This window comes from Enhydra lutris, unplaced genomic scaffold, assembly GCF_002288905.1.
Source record: "Enhydra lutris kenyoni isolate GAN:26980312 unplaced genomic scaffold, ASM228890v2 scaffoldscaffold2, whole genome shotgun sequence".
In the NCBI taxonomy this organism is placed as follows: domain Eukaryota; kingdom Metazoa; phylum Chordata; class Mammalia; order Carnivora; family Mustelidae; genus Enhydra; species Enhydra lutris.
This window is the reverse complement of record NW_019154086.1, coordinates 96854760-96880513: the sequence shown is the minus strand read 5'-3', so window position 1 is coordinate 96880513 and position 25754 is coordinate 96854760. Positions and strand designations below refer to the sequence as shown.

The 25754-nt window shown below is 41.4% G+C and overlaps 1 protein-coding gene across 7 annotated transcripts in view; it reads left to right on the top strand.

Moving 5' to 3' along the window:
- The window catches only part of LOC111152475 (amyloid beta precursor protein), a 277755-nt gene that overhangs the window by 148264 nt on the left and 103737 nt on the right, over nucleotides 1–25754 (top strand). For 2 of the 7 annotated variants that reach the window (XM_022510961.1, XM_022510959.1), the window contains exons 6-8: nucleotides 4275–4477; nucleotides 21615–21782; nucleotides 24100–24156. In XM_022510961.1, coding sequence (XP_022366669.1) covers nucleotides 4275–4477; nucleotides 21615–21782; nucleotides 24100–24156 — 428 coding nt within the window. The remainder of the gene's footprint in view (nucleotides 1–4274; nucleotides 4478–21614; nucleotides 21783–24099; nucleotides 24157–25754) is intronic. The other 5 variants (XM_022510970.1, XM_022510964.1, XM_022510996.1 and 2 more) reach the window with 3 other exon arrangements.

The following is a 25754-nucleotide window of genomic DNA, read 5'->3' as shown; positions in this document are numbered from 1 at the left end:
TTGAAACATTTGCTTTATCTTCACTCTCTGTTTCTGACTCTCCAAGAGGCTTTCTTCCCCTTTCTAGTTCAGTAAACATACGTGAGTCTCAGCATCTTCCTCTTGAGGCGCACCCCTTTGGTCCTGGGTTGGTCTTACATTTTGGGAATTGAAAGCAGTTCTGTTTCCTCTCACCACCTGCCCCCCCCCCCATCACAGTGGTGTTGGAGTCCCCTGCTTGTCCAGTTCACCTAAACCACAGGAATCACAGCTTCCTGGATGTCGCTTCCTCTCCTTTGTCCTACAAAGGGGCAGCAGAAAGTCAGTCTTAGCAGACACTAGGAAAGAGTAAATACAGCTCTTTTAGAGAATGCAAATAGTGAATTGTTTTGCATGACTTAAACAGAAAGGAATTAAAACTGGTATCTGAAGGGAACATCGGGCAAGCAAGGGCAAGTGGAATCTGTCAAGGTCAGCCTTTATTTAGAAATACAAGGAGAATCACCTTTGTGATGGAGTATATCCTTCATCAGAGTAAACTCTCACGTGCTGACACATAAAATTTCATTATCAGTAATTTATTTCCTCCTAGAACTGTCCCTTTGACCCTTTAACCTTGTTATTAAAGTCAGATACTCCTGAGATGATCAGCATTTTCCCCTCATTCTTCAGAAGTATTTCTCATTATTGGACTTTAAAGGCCATAAAAGCTGTCTCCTATAAGTTGACAGACGCTAAGATGTGTGAATGTGCTACGAATATTCCACCGTGTTCCACTAAGGGATTGTGTCATTGTGAGTTCTTTGATTATTTACAAGGAAATCATGATGCCCAACCCCACACTTCCCTCAGCAGGCCCCTCCTCGGCATTTTCTTGCACCTTGCGAGCCTCTTTCCAAAACAGCTCACCTGAGTCACATCGCTGAATGGAGCTGCCCCGCAGTAGAAGAGTTGGTGGAAAAGTCCATCTCTCTCCCCTTTCTGTGTTCCCTGCTATCTGTGAAATCTGAGGTTAGCAGCAAAATGCCAGTGTGTTTGGCATTCTTTGGGAAGATGCAGCATCATTACAACATAACTGTGAGCTGCTGGTTTAATTGTGTCCAAACGGATAATTGAATTCATGGGCATCTAAATTTAATTCCAGAAATCAAAGCTATGGTAATAAGAACTGGACCTGAGTTCTCGTAGGCCAAGTAATTTAATTCCTCAGCCAGTTGAACTATTATGTATCTCTGTTCCTTGTTATTATGCGAGTAAATTGCTTAGGCAGATGCCGTGAAGGATGATGGGTATATATTGCACTCTTGTGTGTGTGTGTGTGTGTGTGTGTGTGTGTGTGTGGCTAGACACATGCTAGAAACACAGCTCTTTTCACAAGCACATTTTCTATCTGAAGCATTAGGTCCAGCAGTCAAATGGTAACAGGAGAGGTTGAGGCAGGCTCCCGGGAGTACCCACAGCCCTATTTTGACTGTCCCACCTGGAAGCACAGTGCGGTTATATCCCCAGATGACACAGATCGCATACTGGGACCCTGTCATTCCGTTCATGCTGCAAGACAGTGGCCATGCTCACTTCATGGCTTAAGGAGAATACTGGTTTGGTTTGATGTTTCTCCCTGGCTTTACCTCAATTTTGTACTTAATTTAGAGCTGAATAGTATTGGTGCCTATAATTTGATTGAAAACACAAGAGAATAAGTTGGCTGGTGGCACGCATTGGATCCTTATTCTGTGCACGATAATACCATATTGCGATTCTGTCGAAAAACGAGGCAGGGTATTGGGTAAAATTTGGAGCATCTGAGTGAGCAACTGTTAAGTTCAGAATTCTTTGGAAATGTTGCGTCGGTTAGACTTTTGTACGTGAATTCAGGTAATCAATAATGATTGTACCCCACTTATCTTTAAGCAGATGAAGTTTTTATATCAACTGATTATCAGTGCCAGCATTTTCCCTTCTTACCTTTTTCTTCTTGGTCTCATGGAAATGTTAAAATAACTGATTAGGGTCTTCTGTATTATACTTCATTTATTAATACACTAATAAATTATGATTAATGTTATTCTGCTTGTAAGTTCCTCCTTTTTCTCTAGCCACATGCTTCAACTTCTCTGGATGTATTCATTTATTATCCTTGCTTCATATTTAATCAGAATTAGAAAGGTGTTCCACTTGCCAAGCAGGACACATATCTATAGAACATCTATAAAAGTTCCTTAAATTATGAGTTAATCGATTAAAGGAATTCTTCTAGTGCTATATTCCATCTTCTTACATACCTTTTTCCTTTTCATCCTCCGCAAAATGACTTATAGCTGTCCTTCTGGCTCAGTTTTTGGGAGCCTTTTGCCTTCTTCCTTTCTGTCTTCCCACACCATGGAATCCTACTGTTCTCGTTCCCCAGCATGTTTGAAATCTGACTCCCTACACACTGCCCAATGAGCTTTTCCTAGGTGAGAGTCAGCTGTGGGGAAATAATTCTCCACTATTTTTTTCATGCAAACTTGTCAGCATGGCAGCCCCTCCGTCTTACTCTGGTGGTGCTTCTTGTCGAATGAGACCCATGGCAGAGGCTCTGCTCAGTTGCACAGCTTTTGCCTGTATTGTTTCTGTGATCCGAGCAAGGATGCAACATGGATTTCTCCCATCTGGCCAGATGGTGCGTGATATATATACGCTTCTACTGTTTAACACGTTCCTATCTTCATTTATCACCTTTCAGATGCTCTCGACCTTATCTGCGCTGCAGGTACACAATTTCCACAAGGATATCTTACTGGGGCTTTCTCATTTTGTCCCAGACATACCCCTCTTCCTCCATCCACATGTGCTGATTTATTTCTCACGACTGTGCATCAGTAGATACATATTTAATGCCTTACATATTATTTCTGATCCCCTTCCCAATTGCACTGTGATTTACTGGCTGTCTGTTACCATTCTTCTCAACATTGCATATTCCAGTGGTTCTCAGAATATCATCCCCTAGTTTTCAGCATCAGATCACCCAGGAAGTTGTTAGAAATGCAAATTCTCAGGTCCCATCCTAGACACACTAATTCAGAAACCCTGAAGGATGATGCCCAGTGCTCTGTGTTTCAGGAAGCCTTCCAAGTGATTCTGATAGTCGCTGACATTTGAGAACCACTGAAATACTGATAATCTACAGCACTTACCCAAGAGGGAAGAGTAGGGAGCACAGCTCTATAGTTTCAGTAAGCATCCCTGATAGCTCGGTCTTACAGATTTATTTACCCCAGTTTCTTCTTCCTCGTCCATATCCAGTTGAAACTTTGAATCACAATATTTAACCCAGTTTCCACCTTTACTATCTACCATGCAGATGCTGTGTGGTATTTTCATATACAGTATGAGAAGTCATCTGCACACAGTGAATTCAGTTTGGGTATCCTCCTTCCTCTATCCTGTTGAATAGGCTTTATTTTTTTAGAGCAGCTTTAGGTTTACAGAAAATTTGAGCAGGAAGTACAGAGCATTCCCCTCTCCCCACCACCTCCCCGGCCACTTCCACATTTCCTCTGTTGTTAACATTTTCATGGGTATGGTACATCTGATACATCAGTATCAATACATTAGTTATTAGAGGTCACTTTTTGTGTTGTACAGTTCTGTTTGGTTTTGACAAATGCATGTGTCCTGTATTTACTGTTAGAGTATCATACAGAGTAATTTTACTGCTGCTGTACAAATCCCCTGTGCTCTGCCTGTTCATCCCTCCTTTTTTCACCCTGATCCCCCAGGAACCATGGATCTTTTTAATGGTCTCCATAATTTTTGCCTTTTCCAGAATATCATATAATTGGAATCATGGTATAGCCTTTTTGCAACTATGTAAACTAAAAAGAGCTGTGGCCAGGGGTAAAACACTATAGAATTGGGGCACCTGGGTGTCTCCTTCGGTTAAGCATCTGCTTTTGGTTCAGGTCACGATCCTGGAGTCCTGGGATCGAGCCCCACATCCAGTTCTCTGCTCATAGGGGAGCCTGCTTCTCCCTTTCCCTCTACCCCTCCACTTGTGCTCTTTCTCTCCCTCGCTCTGTCTCTCAAATAAATAAATAAAATCTTAAAAACAAACAAACAAACCCCAGAACACTGTAGATCTGCTGCGCTGGGATTCATACTCTGACCTACCAGCTTCAAGCCTTGTGTATGTTTTTCCTTTGGTGCCACGGTCCCTCTCGAATTACCAAAATCCTTTGCTATAGAGCCCCTCCCTCTTTCCTGAAATTTGTTTAAATGACTGTTGCTGTTATTTTTATTTCCTGCTCCAGCGAAGACAAAGTAGTAGAAGTAGCAGAGGAGGAGGAAGTGGCTGACATTGAGGAGGAAGAAGCCGAGGATGACGAGGACGACGAGGATGGTGATGAGGTGGAGGAAGAGGCAGAAGAACCCTACGAAGAGGCCACGGAGAGAACCACCAGCATCGCCACGACCACCACCACCACCACAGAGTCTGTGGAAGAGGTGGTCCGAGGTAACTCACTGTTTACTTGGATCTCCCCTGTTAGGGAAAAGGGAAGCATCATGCCAGAGTTTGACATTTCTCTCCAGCCTACCACCACCGCCTTCCCCCACCAAAAATAAAATTCAGTCACAAGTGTTGTGCTTGTTAAACTCTCTTGGGTCTAACAAGCCATCCACCCATTCATTTCAAATAATGTGCAATCCTGATTTAAGCCTGTTCTATGCCTTGTTTATGCTGCTGGGCACATCCCACCTTGTTCTGCAGGACCCCACCCAAGCAGCTCCCATCTCTCCTGGCAGAGGCCGAGTTAGGTGACCTCCGTGGCATGCCCCCGTAGTGGGAATTTATTACTCTCCGACTCCCTGTTGCCTCTTTTACCACCTGGGCTACGAGCTCCCTGAGGGCTAGGACTGGCTTTTACGGATTGTCATGCAGAGGGCCTGCCTTGTAGAAAGTTTTAGTTAAATCTTAGCGGAGTGAATAGTTGGAATGAAATTTCGTTAAAGAAGAACAGCATTTGGTGAGTTATCACATTATTTTTTGCTGTGAAATTTAACTTGGATGATTTTTGTGCTGTCTTTACACTGCTCTATTGAGGGGAGTGGCATTGCCTTCTTTGAGAGGTAGATGGTGTGTTAGTTATCTTCAGACTTTTTCTTTAGTTTAATTAATGCTCGTGTTAAGAATGTTGGGACCTGAATGAACTAACAGACTTCCTCTTTTGTCTCCGTGAAATAAAAGCAAGCATTGAGTTTACAGTAAACAACCAAATGTTATCATAGCAACTAGTGAACCATTGGGTCGTAGTTCTTCAAGTTCTTCAATATGCATTTATTTTGCAAATGGTGATAGACAGGTCGTAGAATTAGACAGGGTGAATACAGATGGATGGAGTTTAAATGTATTCAGATACATCTGAATACAAATGTATTCAGATACACAGATATAAAGTCTGTGCACACGTGTTACAACATTGTGAGTCTTCCCCTCACTTTTTATTGAGGTAAGATGAGTTCAGCTCTGTTGTTAAATTAGAGCTTACCATGGGTTACTTTCTCTGCCTTAAGTAGATTTCTGATGATCACTGCACTTTTTATACCTTCATTGAGGCATAATTTACATACAAAATCCACTCATTTTTCAGTATTTAAGTGTATAATTCAGAGGCTTTAATAAATTTACCAAATCATGCGATCGTCATCACAATCCAGTCTTGGAACATTTCCGTCATCCCGGTAGCCTTCGTCCCCCTGTCCAGTTTGTCCTTGTTCTCACCGCCAACCCTAAGCAACACATCAGTCCGTTTTATATCTTGACCGATTTGTCTTTTCTAGACGTTTGATACAAGCGGCGTCATACATGGCCTTCTGTGTTGGATTGTTTTTGAGGTTCTGTGCTTGAACCTATAGTTTTTAAAATGGAGATGATTCCAAGTGGCACACTCAGAGTTAACTTAAAAATTCATTGAAAGAGTCACATATTTATTACAAAATAGAGTAGAACATAGACTGCTTTGCTGCATCGTTCCCCACTTAATGACAACTTCTTTTTGCATTTAGCACATAAAGACTTCTGTAAGCTGGTACACATTTTGTTTGAACCATGGTTTTTTTCAATACCCGAAGCATCCTTTCCTGGAGTGTGTTTCGTGTGCCTCTTAGGAACATCTATGGTTAATGATCTTGCTAGTTTCTATTTTCCTAGCAGGGAAAGGACAGATTTTTTAGAGCTTCTCCTCCTGAAACCTCCAGCATGTGTGACTACAGATTACAGGATCTAGTATTCTGCAGTGGCTCTGAAGTTCTCATGGTCTCCACCAAGAGAGCGGTTTACATAATCAATGCCCACTTACTCAACACTCGTTTTTGGAGCACCTTGTTGGTATAAGCCATTTTGCTGGGCTTAATGGATCCCATGATGAGAATACACAGGAGATCTGACCCTCATGGATGTTCAAATCTGGTAGGAAATTTAAGTCAAAGAAACATGAAGTCATCTGTGTTTAAAAGTATGAGCCCAGTGCCTACTGCAGAGAGTAAGCCATGAGAGAAGGCTCTACAGAGGAGACGGCATCTGGATTAGAAGTAGAAGAGCTCGGAGTAGGTCTACCCGTGGACTGTATTCTAGTCAAGATAGCAACCCAAGTTTGCCATGGGAAGGTACAGGGCATGTTTAGGAGACAAGGTCCGTCTGATTTAAATAGGAGCGGATGTCTTTAGATGAGACGGTTACAGGAAGATTAGGCTGGGGCTAAAATGTGGAGAATTTCAACGTCAGGCTGACAAGTTTGAGTATCAGCTGAGGGTGATCACTTCAGGACCTTTTGTGTATGTGCTGAGGATTTTTCTCATAGGAACAATGAAGAGATTTTGTTATGATGTTACTGCTGTGAGAGGATGGGTGAACAGGGAGTAGCTTAATTAATGCAGTAGAATGAGAAAGTGCCACATAAACTTAATGCCAATATTCCAAACCAAGCCCAAGTTCTCTTGAGATAATATGGTCGTCTTATGTTCTAAATAAGTCCAGTTCTTTTGCGTGAGTTTTTCTCTCAATGTGGCATTATTAGCTAAGATAGAACATAGAGACATATAGGTTACAGTATTTTCTGTAGAAAGATGAAGGCAATTAAAACAGTTTGGTTTTTTTTTTTAAATCTCCAGCCTAGGGGGTTATTTTTTTTTGTTTTGTTTTGTATTTAAGAAGCTTAGCCCTAAAAGGTAACAAGTTAATGTTAATGGCAAGAAAAGCAGTTAACAGTGACCTTCTAAACACACAACATGGTCATTTACAGTACCTACTGTTAATGCTAGAAACAGAAAAGCTTTTATTTTTTTTTAAATTTATTTATTTATTTGTCAGAGAGAGAGAGAGAGAGAGAGACAGAGAGTACAAACAGAGAGAGCAGCAGGCAGAGCAGGCAGAGGGAGAAGCAGGTTCCTCGCCGAGCAAGGAGTCCAGTGCGGGGCTTGATCCCAGGACCATGGAATCATGACCTGACCCGAAGGCAGATGCTTAACCAGCTGAGCCTCCCAGGTGGCCCTACAAGAGCTTTTAATAGGAATCCACCCATCCCATTGGAGACTCCTGAAATGGACAGAAGTGTAATTGAGGCAAGGCCTTCTGGGAAAGGAACATGGTATGTTGGGTCCATGTCAGAGAGTTGTCTGTATTCCCAGCTAACTCTTCCCTGATGAAGAAGACAGCAGTGCCATACCCGATTGCTGACTTTGTCAAACTTGACTTAGAAGGAGCCTGTTCCCGTGCTGAAAATAAAAATCAGAAGCAACTTGCAAAGAAGAAATATTGAAAAGAGGCTCACAATCTAGTTTTCAATATTAATGTTTCAGTGCCTGAGAGAAAATGTGATTTACAGCCCTACTTAATAAGAAAATTGTTTCTTCATTACCAGCATATTACCACTAATACCATTCCTTAATGTGCTTCATAACAAAAACTCAATCGTTCTATAACCTGTTTAAATTTGAATGAAATAGGTAGAGGGAAGGAGAGTATAGAACATTTCGGCGTGGTCATAAAATTTTCCACTGTATTGTATTAGAATCAATGATGCTGAAATGGGAGATGTCAGTTCTAACTCTGTTACCAATTTCAGGGGAAAAACTGAGCCCCCTCCTACATCCATCTAGCTTTAGGATTTATTGGTTTGGGTACTTCAGAAAAACTTGGATATTGATCCTGTGGAATAAACCAATACCAATTTGAGTAAAACAGCAGTATATTAGATTCTTGCTCCTTATTTTCTGTGATTCCAGAAGGGATAGCTCTTCATAACCCAAGATGTCAGGGCAATTTCTGACTCAACCATAGATTCTAAACACTGATTAAACTTTGGTATTATAATAAACAACATAATGTTTGATTTATTCTAGCCTGTTTTGTTCATGTAGAATGAGTCTGCTTTTTTCCTTCTGCTCATTTATTCAGCAAGTAATCACTGTGCCCCTGCTGACACCTGGCACTCCGCTACTGTAGGAAGGTGTGGTGGGGAGCTAGCTGTGTTGGAAGATGAACTTACCTACCACTCTAGGGCAGTTAACTTCTAACTTTCAATCCTAGTAACTATGCCATATGGTAGAAATTTTATTTCTCCATTTACAGCTAAGGCCTGGAGAATTTTTTTTTTTTTTTTTAAGTGTCCATGGCCACGAATGTGGGAGGTGGTGAAGCCAACATTCAGAATCAAATGGACCAGGTTATTTCTACTTCATTAATGTCAAAATTTCTTTTTCCTTTTCCTTTTGTTTACAAGTACATACTGGCTCAGTTTATTGATTTGTGCTCCCTGGTAGATGTGTATTCCTTTGCTATAGTCATATATTCACTTACTGTTATCTCACACTGAGCCTTTCCTAAATTTTAGAATTGTTGAGGCACCTGGGTGGCTCAGTTGTTAAGCGTCTGCCTTCAGCTCAGGTCATGATCCAGGGGTCCTGGGATCGGAAAGCCTGCTTCTCCCTCTCCCACTCACCCTCCTTGTGTTCCCTCTCTCACTGTGTGTCTCTCTCTGTCAAATAAATAAATAAAATCTGTTAAAAAAAAAAAAAAGAAAAGAAAAGAAATTTTTAAAAAATTAGAAAAATTTTAAAAATTTAGAATTATTATTTAAATGATGATTAGAGGTCAGCAAACTATGACATGGGCCATACATGGCCAGTTACCTGTTTCCGAATACGAAGGTTTCTTGGGAGACAACCAATCCCATTTGTTTACCTATTGTTCATAGCTACTTTGTTGCTCCAAAGGCAGAGTGGAGTAGTTGCAAGAGACACCGTATGGCCTACGAAGTTGGAGGCATTTACTATCTCTGTCCTTAGAGAAAAATCCCTGATATGGGTCATGAGAAAAATAATAGGAGGGGCACCTGGCTGGCTCAGTTATTTAAGCATCTGACTTTTGGTTGTGGCTCAGGTCATGATCTCAGGGTCATGAGATCAAGCCCTCAGTTGGGCTCCACGCTAAGCAGGGAGTCTGTTTGAGATTCTCTCTCTCTCCCCCTGCCCACCTGCTCACACTTTCTCAAACAAACAAATCTGGGAAGAAAGGAAAGAAAGAGGAATATTAGGAAGTGTTTATATTTCAGATACTACCATGACAGGTTAATTTCACTAAGGTAGTTTTTATTTTGGTTAGAGGCAGAGCAATATAGTGTTCGAAGAGAATTTTTACTGATTTTATGGCCTTAGGCTAGATGAGTAACCTTGGTTAAGTTTTTTCATATGTAAGGTGTAGATGCTGATAAGACGGTTCATGTTTGTTGAACAAATTATGACAGCTGCTCTGTGTTCATCATTTACCATAATGCCTGGCACGCTGTAAGTGTTGTTTGTTTTAAAAGCACATGCTGCCCAATCAAATCCCAGCTATCATCCAACCATGTAGATTTGTGTCAATCAAATAACCTTGAAGTCTCATTACTTCCCTCTGTAAAGTGGGGTTTAATAATACCAACCTCGTTTTTATGATTTGGTGAGGACTCAATGACATGTAATCTATGAGAAACACTTAGCACAGTTCCTGGTAGACAGTAAGTGTTCAATTAACCTGAAGTGTTAGAGTTGTCGCAATTATAAGTATTATTCTGATTTTTCAGAGAACTTATATTCACTACTAAGTAGCAATGCCAAAGGTAAATGAACAGATGGATTTTTTTTAATTAGAAAAAGCACAAATGTGCTGTATTCATATCTGTTGGTATAATAGAGGTGATAGTTATAGATACATGCTAAGAAAAACAACCTAAACCCAGATTATTTTTTATGAATATACATTGTATAGTAAAGTACCTGCAGTTAAATTTTATGTCTACCTGAAAATTCAACCTGGATATTAAATGCGACTGCATTTCAAGATAATGTTTCATTTCTTGCGGGTATTTTGAACCTCTTGGAAGTTCATATTAAACGGACGGAGACTGATACAGGTAGCACTTTAAGCATCGCATATGATGATGAAGTTAAAAAGTTTAATCTCATGTTGCTTGCCTTGGGCTAGATGACTGAACTCTGCAGAATTAAATAGTTTCTCTTCCCCCTCTGGTAGTCATTAATGTGGGAGCAGCATCATGTGATTTTACTGCTGGATGTTCACCAACATCAACCAGACACTCAGGTTCTGGGCATTGCCCTGGTTCCTGGGGGCACAGGGATATGAATAGGGTAGCTCTGTCACGTTGCTTCCAGCCATTCCTGCACGCTGCCTCCTGGGGAGAGAGACAAGTCTCTTCCACCTTGCTGGTAGGGCACGTCAACAGCACAGAGGAAGGAGAGTGCTCAGCCTCAGTTTTAATGAAGGCATTGATGAGAAATTGGCATGTGAGTGATTTTTCAAGAAGAATCGAGATTTGCCCAGTTATTGAGCACCAAACAGAAGGAATTTGAGAACTGTCATTAATAAATCAAAGTGGCTTGCCCTGATCTCCAGGGTAGAGGAACCAAACATTAGCCTGATTCTCACATCTCCATTGTTAGCTGTCTGTGATGGATCTGACACTTAACAAGGTGTCCCGTGATTCACTAACAGGATTCTTAGTTATCATTCATATTTAACTTTTTGCCAGGTTTGGGGGAAAACTGAAGATGACCTGGGAACATGAAAATGTGCTCACATACTCTTGATGGAGGCCTCATAGTAGCGTGCTGCCCAAAAATGAAGGGAACGAGACAAGGGGACAATGGCTGCTCCCTTTGAGGAAGCCTTCCCTCAGGGTTATGACTAAGGACAAGTAAGATACAGTCCTGTTCCTGGACCAGAAGGTAACATCCTTCCTAACGATGTTGAGAGAACTCATGTTGGCACTGGGCATAGATGTGAGAAGTGGCAGCCTGTTCTTTGGTGCCCATGGCATGTCAGCCATTGGTGGTGAGGTGTTCATACACATAGAGCATGGCATTGACTGCTTCTTTTCATGGAGTTAGAGGGTCCCAATTCAGAAAGCTAGTCAGGTAGTTTGCTTAAAATGTCAGAGTGAGAGGGCACCTGGGTGGCTCAGTGGGTTAAAAGCCTCTGCCTTCGGCTTAGGTCATGATCTCAGGGTCCTGGGATCGAGCCCCGCATCGGGCTCTCTGCTCAGCGGGGAGCCTGCTTCCTCCTCTCCCTCTGCCTGCCTCTCTGCCTACTTGTGATCTCTGTCTGTCAAATAAATAAATAAAATCTTTAAAAAAAATGTCAGAGTGAGGATGAGAGCCGTATAAAAAATTGCGTGTATACATATACAATTGTCTATTCTTTAAAAATCTGTTGAGATATAATTTGCATACCATAAAGTGCAGAATTCAGCGGCTTAGGATATTTCCAAAGATCTCTGTGGCCACATGGGAAATTGTACCTTCGAACTTCATGGTATTTTCAATGGCTAGTAGTGTTCATGGCTTGTACTTTCCATGTTCTGTTCCTATATTGTATGTTTCAAGACTCATTGTTAGTAATACACATAATCAGCTGAAGGCATATTAATGTAGTTATGTCTAAATCTATTAAAAATAAAAAATAATTTCATTCCAAGTCCAGAAACCAGATTTAAAAAAAAAAAATTAGTTTTTCTAATGTTTTTCCCCAAATCCGTTGCTGTTCAAAAAATATACAGACACCTCAGACACAACAATTGCATATATCTACACAATGTGGATTTTGCAATAAAAAAAATGAAGCATAATAAAATAATCCAGCAAGTGAGAGAATAATTCATGTATTCACTTAGACGTCATGTCATTTTCAGAGGCATGCCTTTTTAGCCTGTCCATTTGCCTCATGGAGTAGAGGCTCAGATTCCATGGGTAGGCAACAGAATTGTGGGTTGTTTTGTTTTGTTTTGTTTTTAAAGATTTTATTTATGTACTTGACAGAGATCACAAGTAGGCAGAGAACAGGCGTGGGGTGGGGGGCGGGGAACAGGCTCTCCGGCGGGGCTCGATCCTAGGACCCTGAGATCATGACCTGAGCCAAAGGCAGAGGCTTAACCCACTGAGCCACTGAGGCGCCCCCAGAATTGTGGGTTTTAATGGAAATCTGTAGTTCTCTTTTAGAAAAATGCTTCCTGGGGTATTTAAGCAGGATGGGTTACAGCCTAAACACCTCTTTCACTCAGCCATCAACCATTTTGCCCTTCTCAGTCATCGCTAGCTTCCAGCCACCCCTTCCAACTTCTGACCTCTTAGGATTTTGTTAGAAGAGCAAGAAATCAAGGTGAGGCGAGCCTGACTGAGTCTCACCTCAAAAGATGCTCAGTAAAACCCTTCAGTCTTCCAGGCAGCAAAAGCCCAAATTTTAAGAATTAAGAGATGCTTGGGGCATCTGGCTGGCTTGGAAGTGCACGCGACTCTTGATCTCGGGGATGTGATTTTGAGCCCCATGTTGGGTGTAGAGATTACTAAAAAAGAATAAATAAGTAAACTTTTATAAATAAATAAAGTGAATATAAGTAAAATCTGAGAGACTCTTGAAATGGTAGAAGGAGTTTGGAACCAAAGACTTGTCAAAAGTACACTGTTTTGTGTATCTGGTAGGACTGTTTGAGTAGTTAACTGTGAGGATAGGTTTGTCTCTCTTATTTCTTAACTTACTTCCTGTTCTTGTTGGATATAATTTCTGAGGTAGACTCTGAGAGCATGACAAAATCTGGACAGAAATTTTGTGTTCCTTGCCTTTGAGTTTGAATTCTACCGTTTCACGAGAGAAACATAACCCTCGTTGGGCAATCTCATGCCTAATGCTGTTCTGAAATTTAACAATAGTTGTTACTCAGGATTTCTGAGGTGTAGGCGACTGTTGCTTATTGGCTAGTCCAGTCTCTGGATTGGGCAAAATGACTACAGTGCATCATGAATCCTTCTGGTGTTTGCGTGGACCGTGGCAGGTTTTCTCAGTCTCAGCCTTAACAGTGTTTTGGGCCCGATGGTTCCTTGTTGATACCATTCTGTTCATTTTAGGACGTTTAAGTAGCACTGTCCCTCCCACCACATGCCAGTAACACACCCCCTGCCCCGTTGTGACAACTAAAACTGTCTCTGGTGTTTGCTGGATATCCCCTGAGAGGAGATGGAAGCGGAAGCTGTCTGGTTACTAATCTCTGGACTGTGGTACAGGGATCTCCAGTGATGTCCAGCTTTAAATACGTGAGCAGGGAAACACCACGAGACTCTGTCTCATCTTAATGTCAGCTGTGATACTGAAGTCAGCGTTTTGCACATGGTAGGTAGCCAGTGGACATTTTTTTTGTTTGTTTGAGAAGAATAGATAAACAAAACACAGGCTCAAACAAAGATGATAAATCCTCATTTATCAGGTAAAAGCAGGTATCTGGTAAGCCATGAAATGTAGTTGCATAGCTTAGAGACAAATCAGCACAAAATTTTTATATTTTTTGAAAATTGCGTATTGCATATTTGTCACATAGGCAGTGAGAGATGGAGAAAAACTGCCTTCCTGGCTTTGTTTTGTATTCTTCCAAAAGCAATTCACTCTCCCCTAGTGCACTGTTTTAAAATAGCAGATGGTGGTTAGTGTCCACATAGCAATCAGGGACACGTGTTCCCAGCTGGAGGAGTCCCATCCTTTCCCTCGGGTCCCATGACAAGAGACCAGCTAAAATGGCAAGGTGGACACACCCAGTCTCCCCCCAGAAAAGGTCATAAAACAGCAGGACAGTAGTCGATCTGGGACTTGCATTATCTAGAAGCATCCTTTTTGTTGCAAGAACAGGAACTCCATGTAATTCCTTTTTTTTTTTTAAGATTTTTTTTATTTATTTGTCAGACAGAGATCATAAGTAGGCAGAGAAAGAGGAGGAAGCAGACTCCCTGCCAAGCAGAGAGCCTGATGTGGGGCTTGATCTCAGGACCTTGAGATCATGATCTGAGCTGAAGGCAGAGGCTTTAAACCACTGAGCCACCCACGTGCCCCCATGTAATTCCTTCTTGAAGGAGAGGTGATGAACATAAATTTCAAGCCTCCTTCATTGCTTCTTTGTTTATTTCTCTAAATAAAAATAATAACTTTTTTATTTCTGGTGTTCTGGCATGTTACAAGAACATTAAATTCAGATTTCTGGGGGCGCCTGGGTTAAAGCCTCTGCCTTTGGCTCAGGTCATTATCTCAGGGTCCTGGGATCTAGCACCACATCGGGCTCTCTGCTCAGCAGGGAGACTGCTTCCCTTCCTCTCTCTCTACTTGCCTCTCTGCCTACTTGTGATCTCTGTCAAATAAATAAAATCTTTAAAAAAAAAAATTCAGATTTCTGAGAAGTCTGTTTTTATATGTAAGAAAATTATTATGTTGGTATTAGATTTAAGGCCCAAGTATTGAAACTGTCAAAGAAATATGTATGACTAACTCTTAAAATTAAATTTTTGAGATAGAGCATAGTTGAGTCGTAACACCTCTACTAAAATATGTTGTATTCCTTTTTTCCCAAATGTATGTGGACTTCTCTTTTTAAGCCAAAAACCTCTGCTTCTTTTTATTCATCTTTCCCCTCTGGTCATTTCAGAAAATGATTGAATCTTACATATCTGGTTTTGACATTATAGCTGCACATAAAAAGGTTGATCACACTGCTTTTTCAAACACTAATGTCCATTCAAACCACTGAGGCAGTTGGTAAACATAGGTTCAGAGATGGAGATCTGGAGTGGGTGCTGAGACCCAGGTATGCTGACCCCATTGACCATTGGACTGGCCTTGGAGGGATAGTTTCTAGTAGCATTACATGCCCCTCATACCTTGCCAATGTAGGAGATTGAGACAGGGAATAAGAAACTGGAAGGGAAAACCATCCTTATCTATGGTGGGGGTGTCCTTAATGTATTATCAAATGTCACCAAGTGAGCTCTGAAGACCAAGCAAATTAGAAAATTCTTACTATCTTCCTACATATGCAACTGTGACTAATTGACTTGTCCCTTTATAGTTCCTCTCATTGGTGCAGTGTGGACAACTGGTAGCCTGTTCAATGTGATTATACAGGAGTTTTGTGAGCCACAACCAGTGGTATCCTGAAATACCAATGGTGGGAGTCTTTATACCACGGAAAATCATTGAACATTATAAATCACACTTTTTTTCCTGGAGATAATGAGTTCCCAGCATCTCCTGTCTCTCAGTCTCTAAGAAAAGTCACTTTGCCTTATTTCCAGCAGAGGACATGACCTCTTCTTATCTGACTCAGAGCCTGGAGCTTCTTACAGTACCGTGTTGTTTTCAGACTAACCACACAACTCCATGAGAAACAAGTTTATTCCCGTAGCAAACAGGGAACAGAGAAATCCGGAAAAGTCCTAGGGGTGCCTTTTTGTGAATGCGCCCAGCACCACCACGAAGAGTGCTGGTGAGTCTGAATCCTTACAAGTGGATCTCCTTCAGGTGTTATTTTATAAAGACTCTTCCATCATGGGGAGATGTGAGAACTGGGTCAGGTATAATTGGAATGACAGAAGTACGGGATAGCCTCAGAGAATCAACACAATTCAGTTAACAGGCCAGCCAACTACAGAAACCTTGTAGAGACTTCCGTGACACCCGTCGTTTCATAATTACAGAGTCAGTGATTTCGGGACCATGCACAGCTGTTCCCATCACTTGTTTGTACAGTTCGACCCATATTTGGGGCTTAAATGAGATTTGTTATAAGACTTTAGTTCAAGCTTGCTTACCTGTTTTTACATGCCTTTATTTCATAAAATATGACTATTAGGTAATAAATATCTGGTCATTTATTGCCCTGATCAGAATTATTTTCTACTGGACAGGTTTTCTGATGGCTACTTGCTAATATTTGCAAGCACATTATAAAATTTTCTTTTAATTAAAAGTATATAAATCTACTGTTCCAAAAAAATACACTCTTAAAAAAATCATTTTTTTCTGGTATGTTACCTTTTTAAAATTTTACTTATAAGTTAAACACCAATCTGTCTACTTTATTCCACAGAATTTGAGTTCTAAGTTCTAATAACGTAGGCTCACAAAGTTGCATCCCATAGTAATATTTAGAATTGCAGAAATAACTTAATTAGGCTGAAAATGAGTTATTCTAAACTGTACTGAAACTGGCCATATTCATTATTAACTGATTAAATGATTAGGCAGACCAGTCAACACTTAATTGGAAATATTAAAGATAAGAATATTTAGTAGATTTTAGTATTTCTGTCACTGTTTTTATTTTACTGTTAACATTAAACGAGTGATTTATCACAAGGTCAGACTATATTTGTCTTCTTATTGCCCTTTTTACTCTAGTTTAAAATTTCAAGATATGGGGGTGCCGAGGTAGCTCAGTTAGTTAAGCATCCAATGCTTGATCTCGACTCAGGTCTTGATTTCAGAGTTGTGAGTTCAAGCTCTGCATTGGGCTCCACGTTGATCATGGAAACTACTTAAATAAAATAAAATTTCAAGACATATAATTTTTTTTTCAAGATTTTATTTATTTGACAGAGAGAGATAACAAGTAGTCAGAAAGGCAGGCAGAGAGAGAGGGGGAAGCAGGCTCCCTGCTGAGCAGAGAGCCCGATGTGGGGCTTGATCCCAGGACCCTGAGATCATGACCTGAGCTGAAGGCAGAGGCTTAACCCACTGAGCCACCCAGGCGCCCCAAGACATATAATTTTTAACTCAAAGAAAATAGGTATATTTGTACTGTATCTGAACTTTAACTCTGCATATATTCTTGCAGCACATGGAGAAATTCTCCTACGTAATTTTCTTTGTTTATTTCTTTATAATATCAGAATACACAATTTCTAGCTTTCTATAAAAAAAATCTTCTAGGATTATTCAAGTGATGGCTTTCTCAAAATTTGTAAATTTAAACCTTATACATTCCATGTAATACTGGTTTTATTTTCTCATATTCCAGTAGTCAGAATAATTGAAATTTAACTACTAAAAATGAATAATAAAAAGCTTTACATTATTCTAAAATTATTCTTTAGTAGTTAGTGCTTTATTTAACAATAATTAATCTATTAATGTTCTTTATTTTTTAAAACACTTTGTACATTACTTACTAATTAATTTTTTAAGGAGGTCCCACACCCAATGTGGGGCTCAAACTCATGACCCTGAGATCAAGAGTTGGGTGCTCTACCAACTGAGCCAGCCAGGCACCCATTAATCTTGCTTTTTAAGAAGGCATTATAATTATTGTACATTTGAAAGCAATTTTACCCTCAGCCTAGCTGCGACTTTCTCAGGTATCTTCATGCTGATATTTTTTTTTAAGTATAAAATTTTCTAATTTTGGTTGTCCAAAATAAAGTTTACTTCAATTTGACATCTATTTAGAGTTAATTTTTTGTGGCTAAAGCGTTGTTTTTTGGACAGTGGACTGCCTAATCATTTTGTATAGCGTAGGGATCTGCTGCTTTGCTCCTATATTGTATTTGTATAATACCGATTTTTGGAAAATGGAATTTAGTGTTGAAACCAGCCCAGCTCTTGGCAAGGGCGTACCTTACAAAGATATAAAATGCATAGAGTCCATTTTTAAGCTTATAAACTCATATGCTTTGTGTATACTAGCATTTCAGTTTATTAAGTGGTCTCTTGTCTTAGAGATGGATAGAGCTATTCTAAAAGAAGAAATTAAGCCTTCCCTACCAGCAGAATTCAGCTAGATGAATATTGAGAGGCCTATTTGTCATCTTAGAAGCTTAAGAATTAAATATGAATAAACAAAGATCATCATTCCTTAGATGTCTGTGTAAGTCTGGGTCAGTATTTCTATCTGACTCCAAGCATTCTGAGAAAGATCCCAGCGTCTATTATTCTGGACAAATTTTCTTCATTATGATATGGAAGATTTACTTTGAATACGAATGAAGGTGGATTGGAATTTAAATGGCTTTAAAATGTGAGTCTTCTTCTTTATTATTTTACATTTTGAGAAGAAAATGAAGGTGGAGAAAAGAAAACCACAGGTTTAATTTTCAGGTGAATTCTCTTTGGGGGGAATTACAGTCCTAGAGGGCCTAAATGCTCTGCATTTAGTGGATGATATTGTGAATAATTTCCCCTTGGAAATGAACCCTGCTACTCGAGGGAGTTGACGTTCGAGTCCTAGCCAGAAGGAAACTGGTGGGAGATGCCAGCTCGATGGTGGAACGGTGGTGCTGGAGACTGGCGGGATTATGAGCTGCCCTTTCTCTTCTGCTGTCCTTACTGTGGCTCAGGACAGCTGGAGTGCCTTCCTCCATGTCAGCAGATCAGAACCAGCTGGACAGAGCCCTTGTCTTCGAGAGGTTCCAAAGGGAGCCATTCGTACCCCTGTTCTTCCAGGCTCCCATGTGGGTACTGCCCAATACATTTGACATTAGATTATCACATGCTATTATACCAACTCTGGCCACGTTATTGCATGTTCTATCTGAGTACTGTGGGATTGATGGCTATGCCTCACCTTGTCCACATACACCAGTATGAAACTGCGTGGGGCCTTCAATGTCCAGAGTGCAGCAGCAGCCCTGATAATGTCAAGAGAGCCACCAAAATACCCCCCACCCAATGTTGTGTCACTCAGTTCTTTGCCTTCTCAGATTGAGGGGTCAAGACTCTTGTAGCGGGAGACACCAGGCAGAATTGTGGGCTTGTCGTGTAGTTCATTCCATTTACTTAGTTGACATATAAATGGATTTTGTGTCCTGAATGTTTTTTCTCGTTGACTGCGACTCTGCAAATTTGGGGGTGACAAAGGGGTTTGGTAGCCATTTTGAATGAGACATAAGAAAAATTAAATGAATGAAATAAAAATGTTTCACTTGTGGTATAGGGAAATGATGCTTTATTAAAATGCCATTTGAGTTCTAGACTGGGAGGTTTTGCCTCAATCAGCAGAAATTCCGAGGTGACACAGAAAGCCAAATATCTATCACGGATCCTGTCCTTGGATCATCATTCTTTTATCCCATTGCTTCACCTTCCCCTGCCCCAAATTCTCTCACTTCTAATTCATACACAGGAGATACCCTAGAGACAGGGTCCTGCCCCGGCACAGCCATGGTGTTCACTGGGGGGCCTGCGGCCAACGAGTACAAGACAGCATGTACTGGGATGTATCAAATGTGAAGACTGCTGTGAGTTGTTGAGGCACGATGGGTTTTGTTGCCGGTGGCCCTGTGACTTGGGGTCATGCCACGGGGTGGAGGCACCCTGTGCCTTTCTTGGAGCAGTGGCCACTGGTAACTCCGGGGCCAAATTCACGCACAGTGTAGGCTCAGAAGATACCATTGTCTGGCAGTCTCTTTGCAGTTACTACAGCCTGAGGAGGGGCTTAATGATGAATATTACCACATCTTAGAAACAAGAAAGAGGCAGTCAACATAAACGTGTGCAGATTGGTGAGGGAAATACAAGGGAGAGAGCCTGTAGGTGTTTCTTAGAACTGAGAGAGAGAGAAACAGTCATTAAGGTCTAGGAGAGGAGACAGCTGATGGCTGTGGTTTGAAGGGGGCCTACCTCTGGGGCATCTGGCTTTTCGCTCTATGGCCCAGAAGCTGCTTTGTCAATAACTCAGAGGTAATCAGACTCTCCTCCACTGCCAAAACTTATTTTATCCTTTTTAAAAGTATGACTACCATCCTTTACTTTGTGGAGGATAAAGCAAATTGCCAAGTGGATGGGAAGCTTGTGTGAATGGGTTGGCAGGTTCTCATTGTACAGGAGAGCTCTGTGCAGAAAGCAACCTGAAAATATATCATGGCTTGGCAAGAATGGACTTCCAAAGCAGCAGTACTGAATGAGAAGACATTAGAGATGGGTGACCTTGAGCCCTGATGCTCCTGGAGCCAGATACGTCCATCTGAAAACCATCTAAAGAGAGCCAGAACCACCTTAGATATCCGATATCTGGCTTTTCTCCTGCACAGTGTTTGACCGCCACCTTCTGAGCTCTGTACTAACTGTCAACGTCATCATGATGGTGGTAGCTCCTGGTTTTGCCATCACCTCTTTGTCTCAATTGGAAAGAACAATAAGTGGTGTATAGGGAAGTTAAACAGTAGTTCTCATTTACATAAACAGTGTGGATCTTTGTCTTTGAGTGAAGGATTAAAGGATTGAGTGGAGGAATGTTGCTGAATATTCCTAATTGGGAAGCTCTGAGTTTTGAGTGACATTTCTCTTTGAGAGGGATGCTTTTCTTTGGTATGATGATAAAACTAATAAACCAGACATCTGTGTGGGCTTAGGCATCTGCAGTTTCTCTATAAGCTGAGCTAGGGCAAGATACAAACTCAGAGGGGGAATTGTTTTACTTCTAATAAAAATGGAATACACATGGGAGGAAGAGTTCTTGTTCTAATTACCATAACTTTACAAATGGAAACAGAGAGGTTATTACACTTTGATCAATCAGGGATCGTGACGCTGATCTTGGGGAGGGTGGCAAAGCGTGTTGACAGGTAAGATGTGCTTTAAGGTAAAATGGTGCATGGTATGTTTTAACAAATTAGAGTTGGTTGACGATGGTTTATTGTTTGTGCCATTACTGCCCAAAGGACAGATAAATGAAAAAACAAAAATTACATTTAACTAGAGTTCATGTAATCGGCTATAGGTCACATTTACAGATGTTCCATATGTTTTTCAAATATGGTCAGTGGACAGGCCGGCTCTCTGCAGACTGGATCACGTTCAAAATAGGTGTAATTATTTTACACTCCGAGGCAAGACTGTCCTTTATGAAGGAAAACAATCAGATGTCAGGGACAGGGTACGTTTTTTGCATTAGAAGCAGGCGCAGTCCTTTTACCTTTAAAGCTGACTTGAGGTTATTCTAGAAGAGGAGTTTATTTCTTAGAGGGAAGAGATTTTTCAATGTGCAGACACTTTGGGGCATTTACTATTTACCTAAAAGCAGCTAAAGATTGGTTCACTTCAGCCGGAATCCTTTTATGACTACTAAGCTACCCTCATTAAACCAGATAAGCATGCACGGCTCTGTTTCCGAGGTCATTCGAAAGTCCTGGTCAGTGATTAAAATGTTGGACAGAATCTGCCTAATCATCCCAGCCCACGTCACCCCCAACCCCCCGGGAGGACTGATGCATAAGAAACATAAACATGTGCGTGAACCGCGAGCCGGTACCTTTTCATGCTAAATGTGGTTCCCCACGTCTCCTCTGATTAGAGGTGTGCTCTGAACAGGCCGAGACGGGGCCATGCCGAGCAATGATCTCCCGCTGGTACTTTGATGTGACCGAAGGGAAGTGCGCCCCGTTCTTTTACGGCGGATGTGGCGGCAACCGAAACAACTTTGACACAGAGGAATACTGCATGGCCGTGTGTGGCAGCGTCAGTAAGTGGACCTTCCTCGAGCCTGGCCACCTTTTCGTCTTTCTCGCCACTGACTCCGCTCTCTGTAACAGATCGGTTTTCCTGGTCCTTGGGAACGGGTCTGTTGCTACCACTAACCACGTTCTCTGTCCACTCCTCTAATTGCCGGGCGTCTCCTTGCGTCTGTTCCACCCCGAGCACACATCTCCGTCTTTCTCTAATAAAGCATGGCCCTGATGTGTTCTTCTACTAGCTGTGGTGCATTCGTCTTGCAATCTCTAGGGACTTCTTTCGAATCCTTCTCTTTAAGCCAAGCTGAGGTCGCTGTTTTGTCTTCTCAGCTGTCTTCTGCAAGTGTCTGCGTACGTGTTTGTCTGTGCACCTGTGTGTTCGGGTCTGTGCATGAGCAGTATATGTGCAAACAAGGCTGACCACCGGAAGCCCGGCTGATGCAGCTTTGGTTACCTCGGCAAGGCGGGTTGTTGTGATGAGTACCTTTAAGTTATTTTGTAACTTGCGACTTTGATTGTGTCAGCAGCGAATGTGATTGAATCGAGCATATGCACTTCAAATGCCGGAGGATAGAAAGTCCCCGGTGGCCTCAGAGCTCTTGCTGGGCCGGTTGCAATATTGGTTTTTCGTGTCTTCTCTTGGAAGCAGAAGAAAACTCTTCACTTCATGTTAGAAACCTTGAATGACAAGAGACTTGGGGAATATAATTTTCCAAGCCTTTTCTTTCAAACTTCTGGCTCTTCATAACTCCAGGGGATAAAGACATACAGTGACAGTGACTCAAATGTGAGATGAAACTTTACCACAGAGGTGGCACTCAGGAGGTAGTGAACCAGACGTAGGAGACTTCTGTTCTTGCTGACAGCCTTCTGTACAAAAATCCACATTTTTATTTATTTACTGTTGTTCGTGAGTGGGAAAATTAAACTACCCAAGAAATAATTGCTCAACTTGAGAAATTAAAGATTAAACTCAGTGGGTGTGCATTTCTCTTTTGAGAGACTTCTGCCTTTTCTCCCTTGCTCTTGTGAGGGTGACAGGTACCATTTCCTGCATGGAATTCCTAGGGATTATATAAATTGTTTTCTGCTGTGATCATGGGCTTACGCTAAACAACAAAAGGACCTGCACCTTAAGACCTTCTATTGTGAAGCCCAGATCTAAGTGGAATCTAATGGAACAGTTCCTATTGGTCTCCTGAATGAGGGATGACTCCATTTCTATCTAGTGTGAGAACTTGTGTAGGAATTGGTAACCCCAAGGGCTTCTGTTCTGGCTGCCTTTGGATGATGGTAGCTTCTAGCTCAAAAGACTCCTTTCTTTGGTTTCAAACAAAGAAGTTAATTAGGTCAGGTAACATGGAACACAATGGGGGATTCTGTTGCCTGGAGCCTCTTGAACAAAAAACTTTTGTTACAGAGATTCTAACTGGCTTAGCTGCTGAGGGAGATTTCTTGGCAGATTTCCAACTTTCTTTCTCCATTTCCCTGAGGTAGACTTATTTTTTGGAGTATAAAATGTGTGTGTGTGTGTGTGTGTGTGTGCGTGCGCGTGCGCGCACATGCAATAAGAATGAGGGTTTTTAAAAATTATCGGCAGTGAGGAGGAATTTGCCTCCAGTTAGAAAGTACTCCCCCCCCACCCCTGACCCCGCCCAAAACCCTACTCCAGCCCGTATGCACACGCTCTCCACATCATCAGTCTGATTTGGCTCAGGCTGGGGCGAGCCGTGGGCACCACAGGTCAGTCGGAGCCTCTAGAGGTGCTCTGGATGGCATGCCTTTTGCTGAGAGCTTTGCCAAAGGTAGACACTCCCAACGAAGATGTAATGATCAGCCAGACAGTCTGTATTTAGTTTCAGAAGGACAGGTAGGTTATAGAGTAATCTATCAAGAAAGCAAATGTGAGAGGCTGAAGGTCAGAAGTGTGGGCAGTTCTAAGTGGACAGCAGTGTAACACATGGCCCGAGCTGGGAGCTGGAAGTGCCCTGTGAACGGGTGATCGGTGTGAATCCTTGGGAACTGGAGATGCTTGGCACTAAGGAGGGAGAAAGAGAGCAGGAAATCCTCAACAGGTTACTTGGAAATGCTATTGAAGACCAAATACCCAGCACTCTAAGGTATTACTGTGGAAATAGATCTCTTAGGTTTATGTTTACTTTGGTTCCATGCTGGGGCCCAACCTCAGGGTATTTGTTCACTTTTGCTTTTCATCCAATGTTTTTCTTTTTGTTTTTCCCTTTGGTCAGTGGAATCATGTATGTTTCGACCATCATTCGCGTGTTTCTATTTTTTGTTTTTAGTTACGTTCTTTTATTTTCTCCATAGTGTCCCAAAGTTTACTCAAGACTACCCAGGAACCTCTTCCCCAAGATGCTGTTAAACGTATGTTGTCATTCACTGGAGGGGGCTGGGGCGGGGAGGACATAGTCCAGTGCATGGCTGGGTTATAACTCCAGATCATCACTTTCTTTGCATGGTTTTATGTGTCTCCAACACCTGTCTTTCAATAAAATGTTTATTTCCATTGCTTTGCTTTGTAATTATGTGCAATTTTGCCAGACAACTTCAGATCCCGGGCTAAGAACACTGACTAAATTTCTATTTCTGATCTTTTTTTTTTTTTTTTTTTTTTTTTTTTTTTTTTTTTTTTTTTTTTTTCAATTCAGTGTGGTTCTGTTATGTATCGTATATATAATATTATTGTGTTTTGGTTGGTATCACTATTTTATTTCCTAAAGCTGTCAAGACGCCACAGTTTGAGAGGCCACAGATGTATAAGTGACTTGTTTCCTAGAAAAATACATAATATGCATGCATTATACTAACTAATGGACTAATGTATATGCACAGACTTCAGTTCTGTGTTGTAAGGCACATGTGAAGCCTTAGGAAGTGAAAGAGCCCGTCTAGATTTCCTAACCACCTCTTCTTCCTCTCCGTGAATGCACACTACTGGGACAGAAGTGCCTGACTTCGAGTTTTATCATACGGTTATAGAAGATTCATCTAAAGAAATCTTGCATTAACCAACCTTAGAATGTCTGTGTCTTGTGATGATTCCACTTGGCGTATTAGTCTAGCTTGCTTTTAAAATGTGGTGTTAAACATTCTAGTACTTATTTTAAAATATGGATTATATCCAAAAATAGATTTATGTGTTTTTAGGCTAGGGATCTCTCACACACACACACACACGCACGCACACAATTGATGCTTATGGTTGTTGGAAAAAGATACAATTTCAGTAGTAGTTCAGATGTAATGAAAATTAGCATTTATTTATATTATCCTGAAAAAAAAAACCTGGTCTCCAAATAGATCTTTTTTAAAAAATATAAATAAGTGGCACCTGGGTGGCTCAGTAGGTTAAACATCCGACTTTCTCTCTCTCTCTCTTTTTTTAGATTTTATTAATTTATTTGACAGAGAGACACAGCGAGAAAGGGAACACAAGCAGGGCGAGTGGGAGAGGGAGAGAAGCAGGCTTCCTGGCGCCAAGCAGGGGGCCCAGTGTGGGACTCGATCTCAGGACTCTGGGATCATGACCAGAGCCGAAGGCAGACTCTTAATGACTAAGCCACCCAGGCGCCCAGAATCTAACCCTTGATTTCCACTCGGGTCATAATCTCATGAGTCGTAAGATTGAGCCTTTCATTGGGCAAGAAGTGTGCTGCTTTCCTTCTCTCTTTACCTCTGTTCTTCTGCACATGTGCACATACTCTCTCTCTCTCTCTCTCTTTCCTGCTCCCTAAAAAATAAATAAATCTTAGGGGCACCTGGGTAGCTCAGTCAGTTAAACATCTGCTTTCAGCTCGGGTCATGATTCCAGGGTCCTGGGAATGAGCCCCTCTTCAGCCTCCCTGCACAGTGGGGGATTCTGCTTCTCTCTCTCCCTCTCCCCCTGCCCCTGCTCCTGTGCACGTTCTCTCTCTCTCATATAAATAAATAAAATCTTTGAAATAAATAAAATCTTTAGAAGA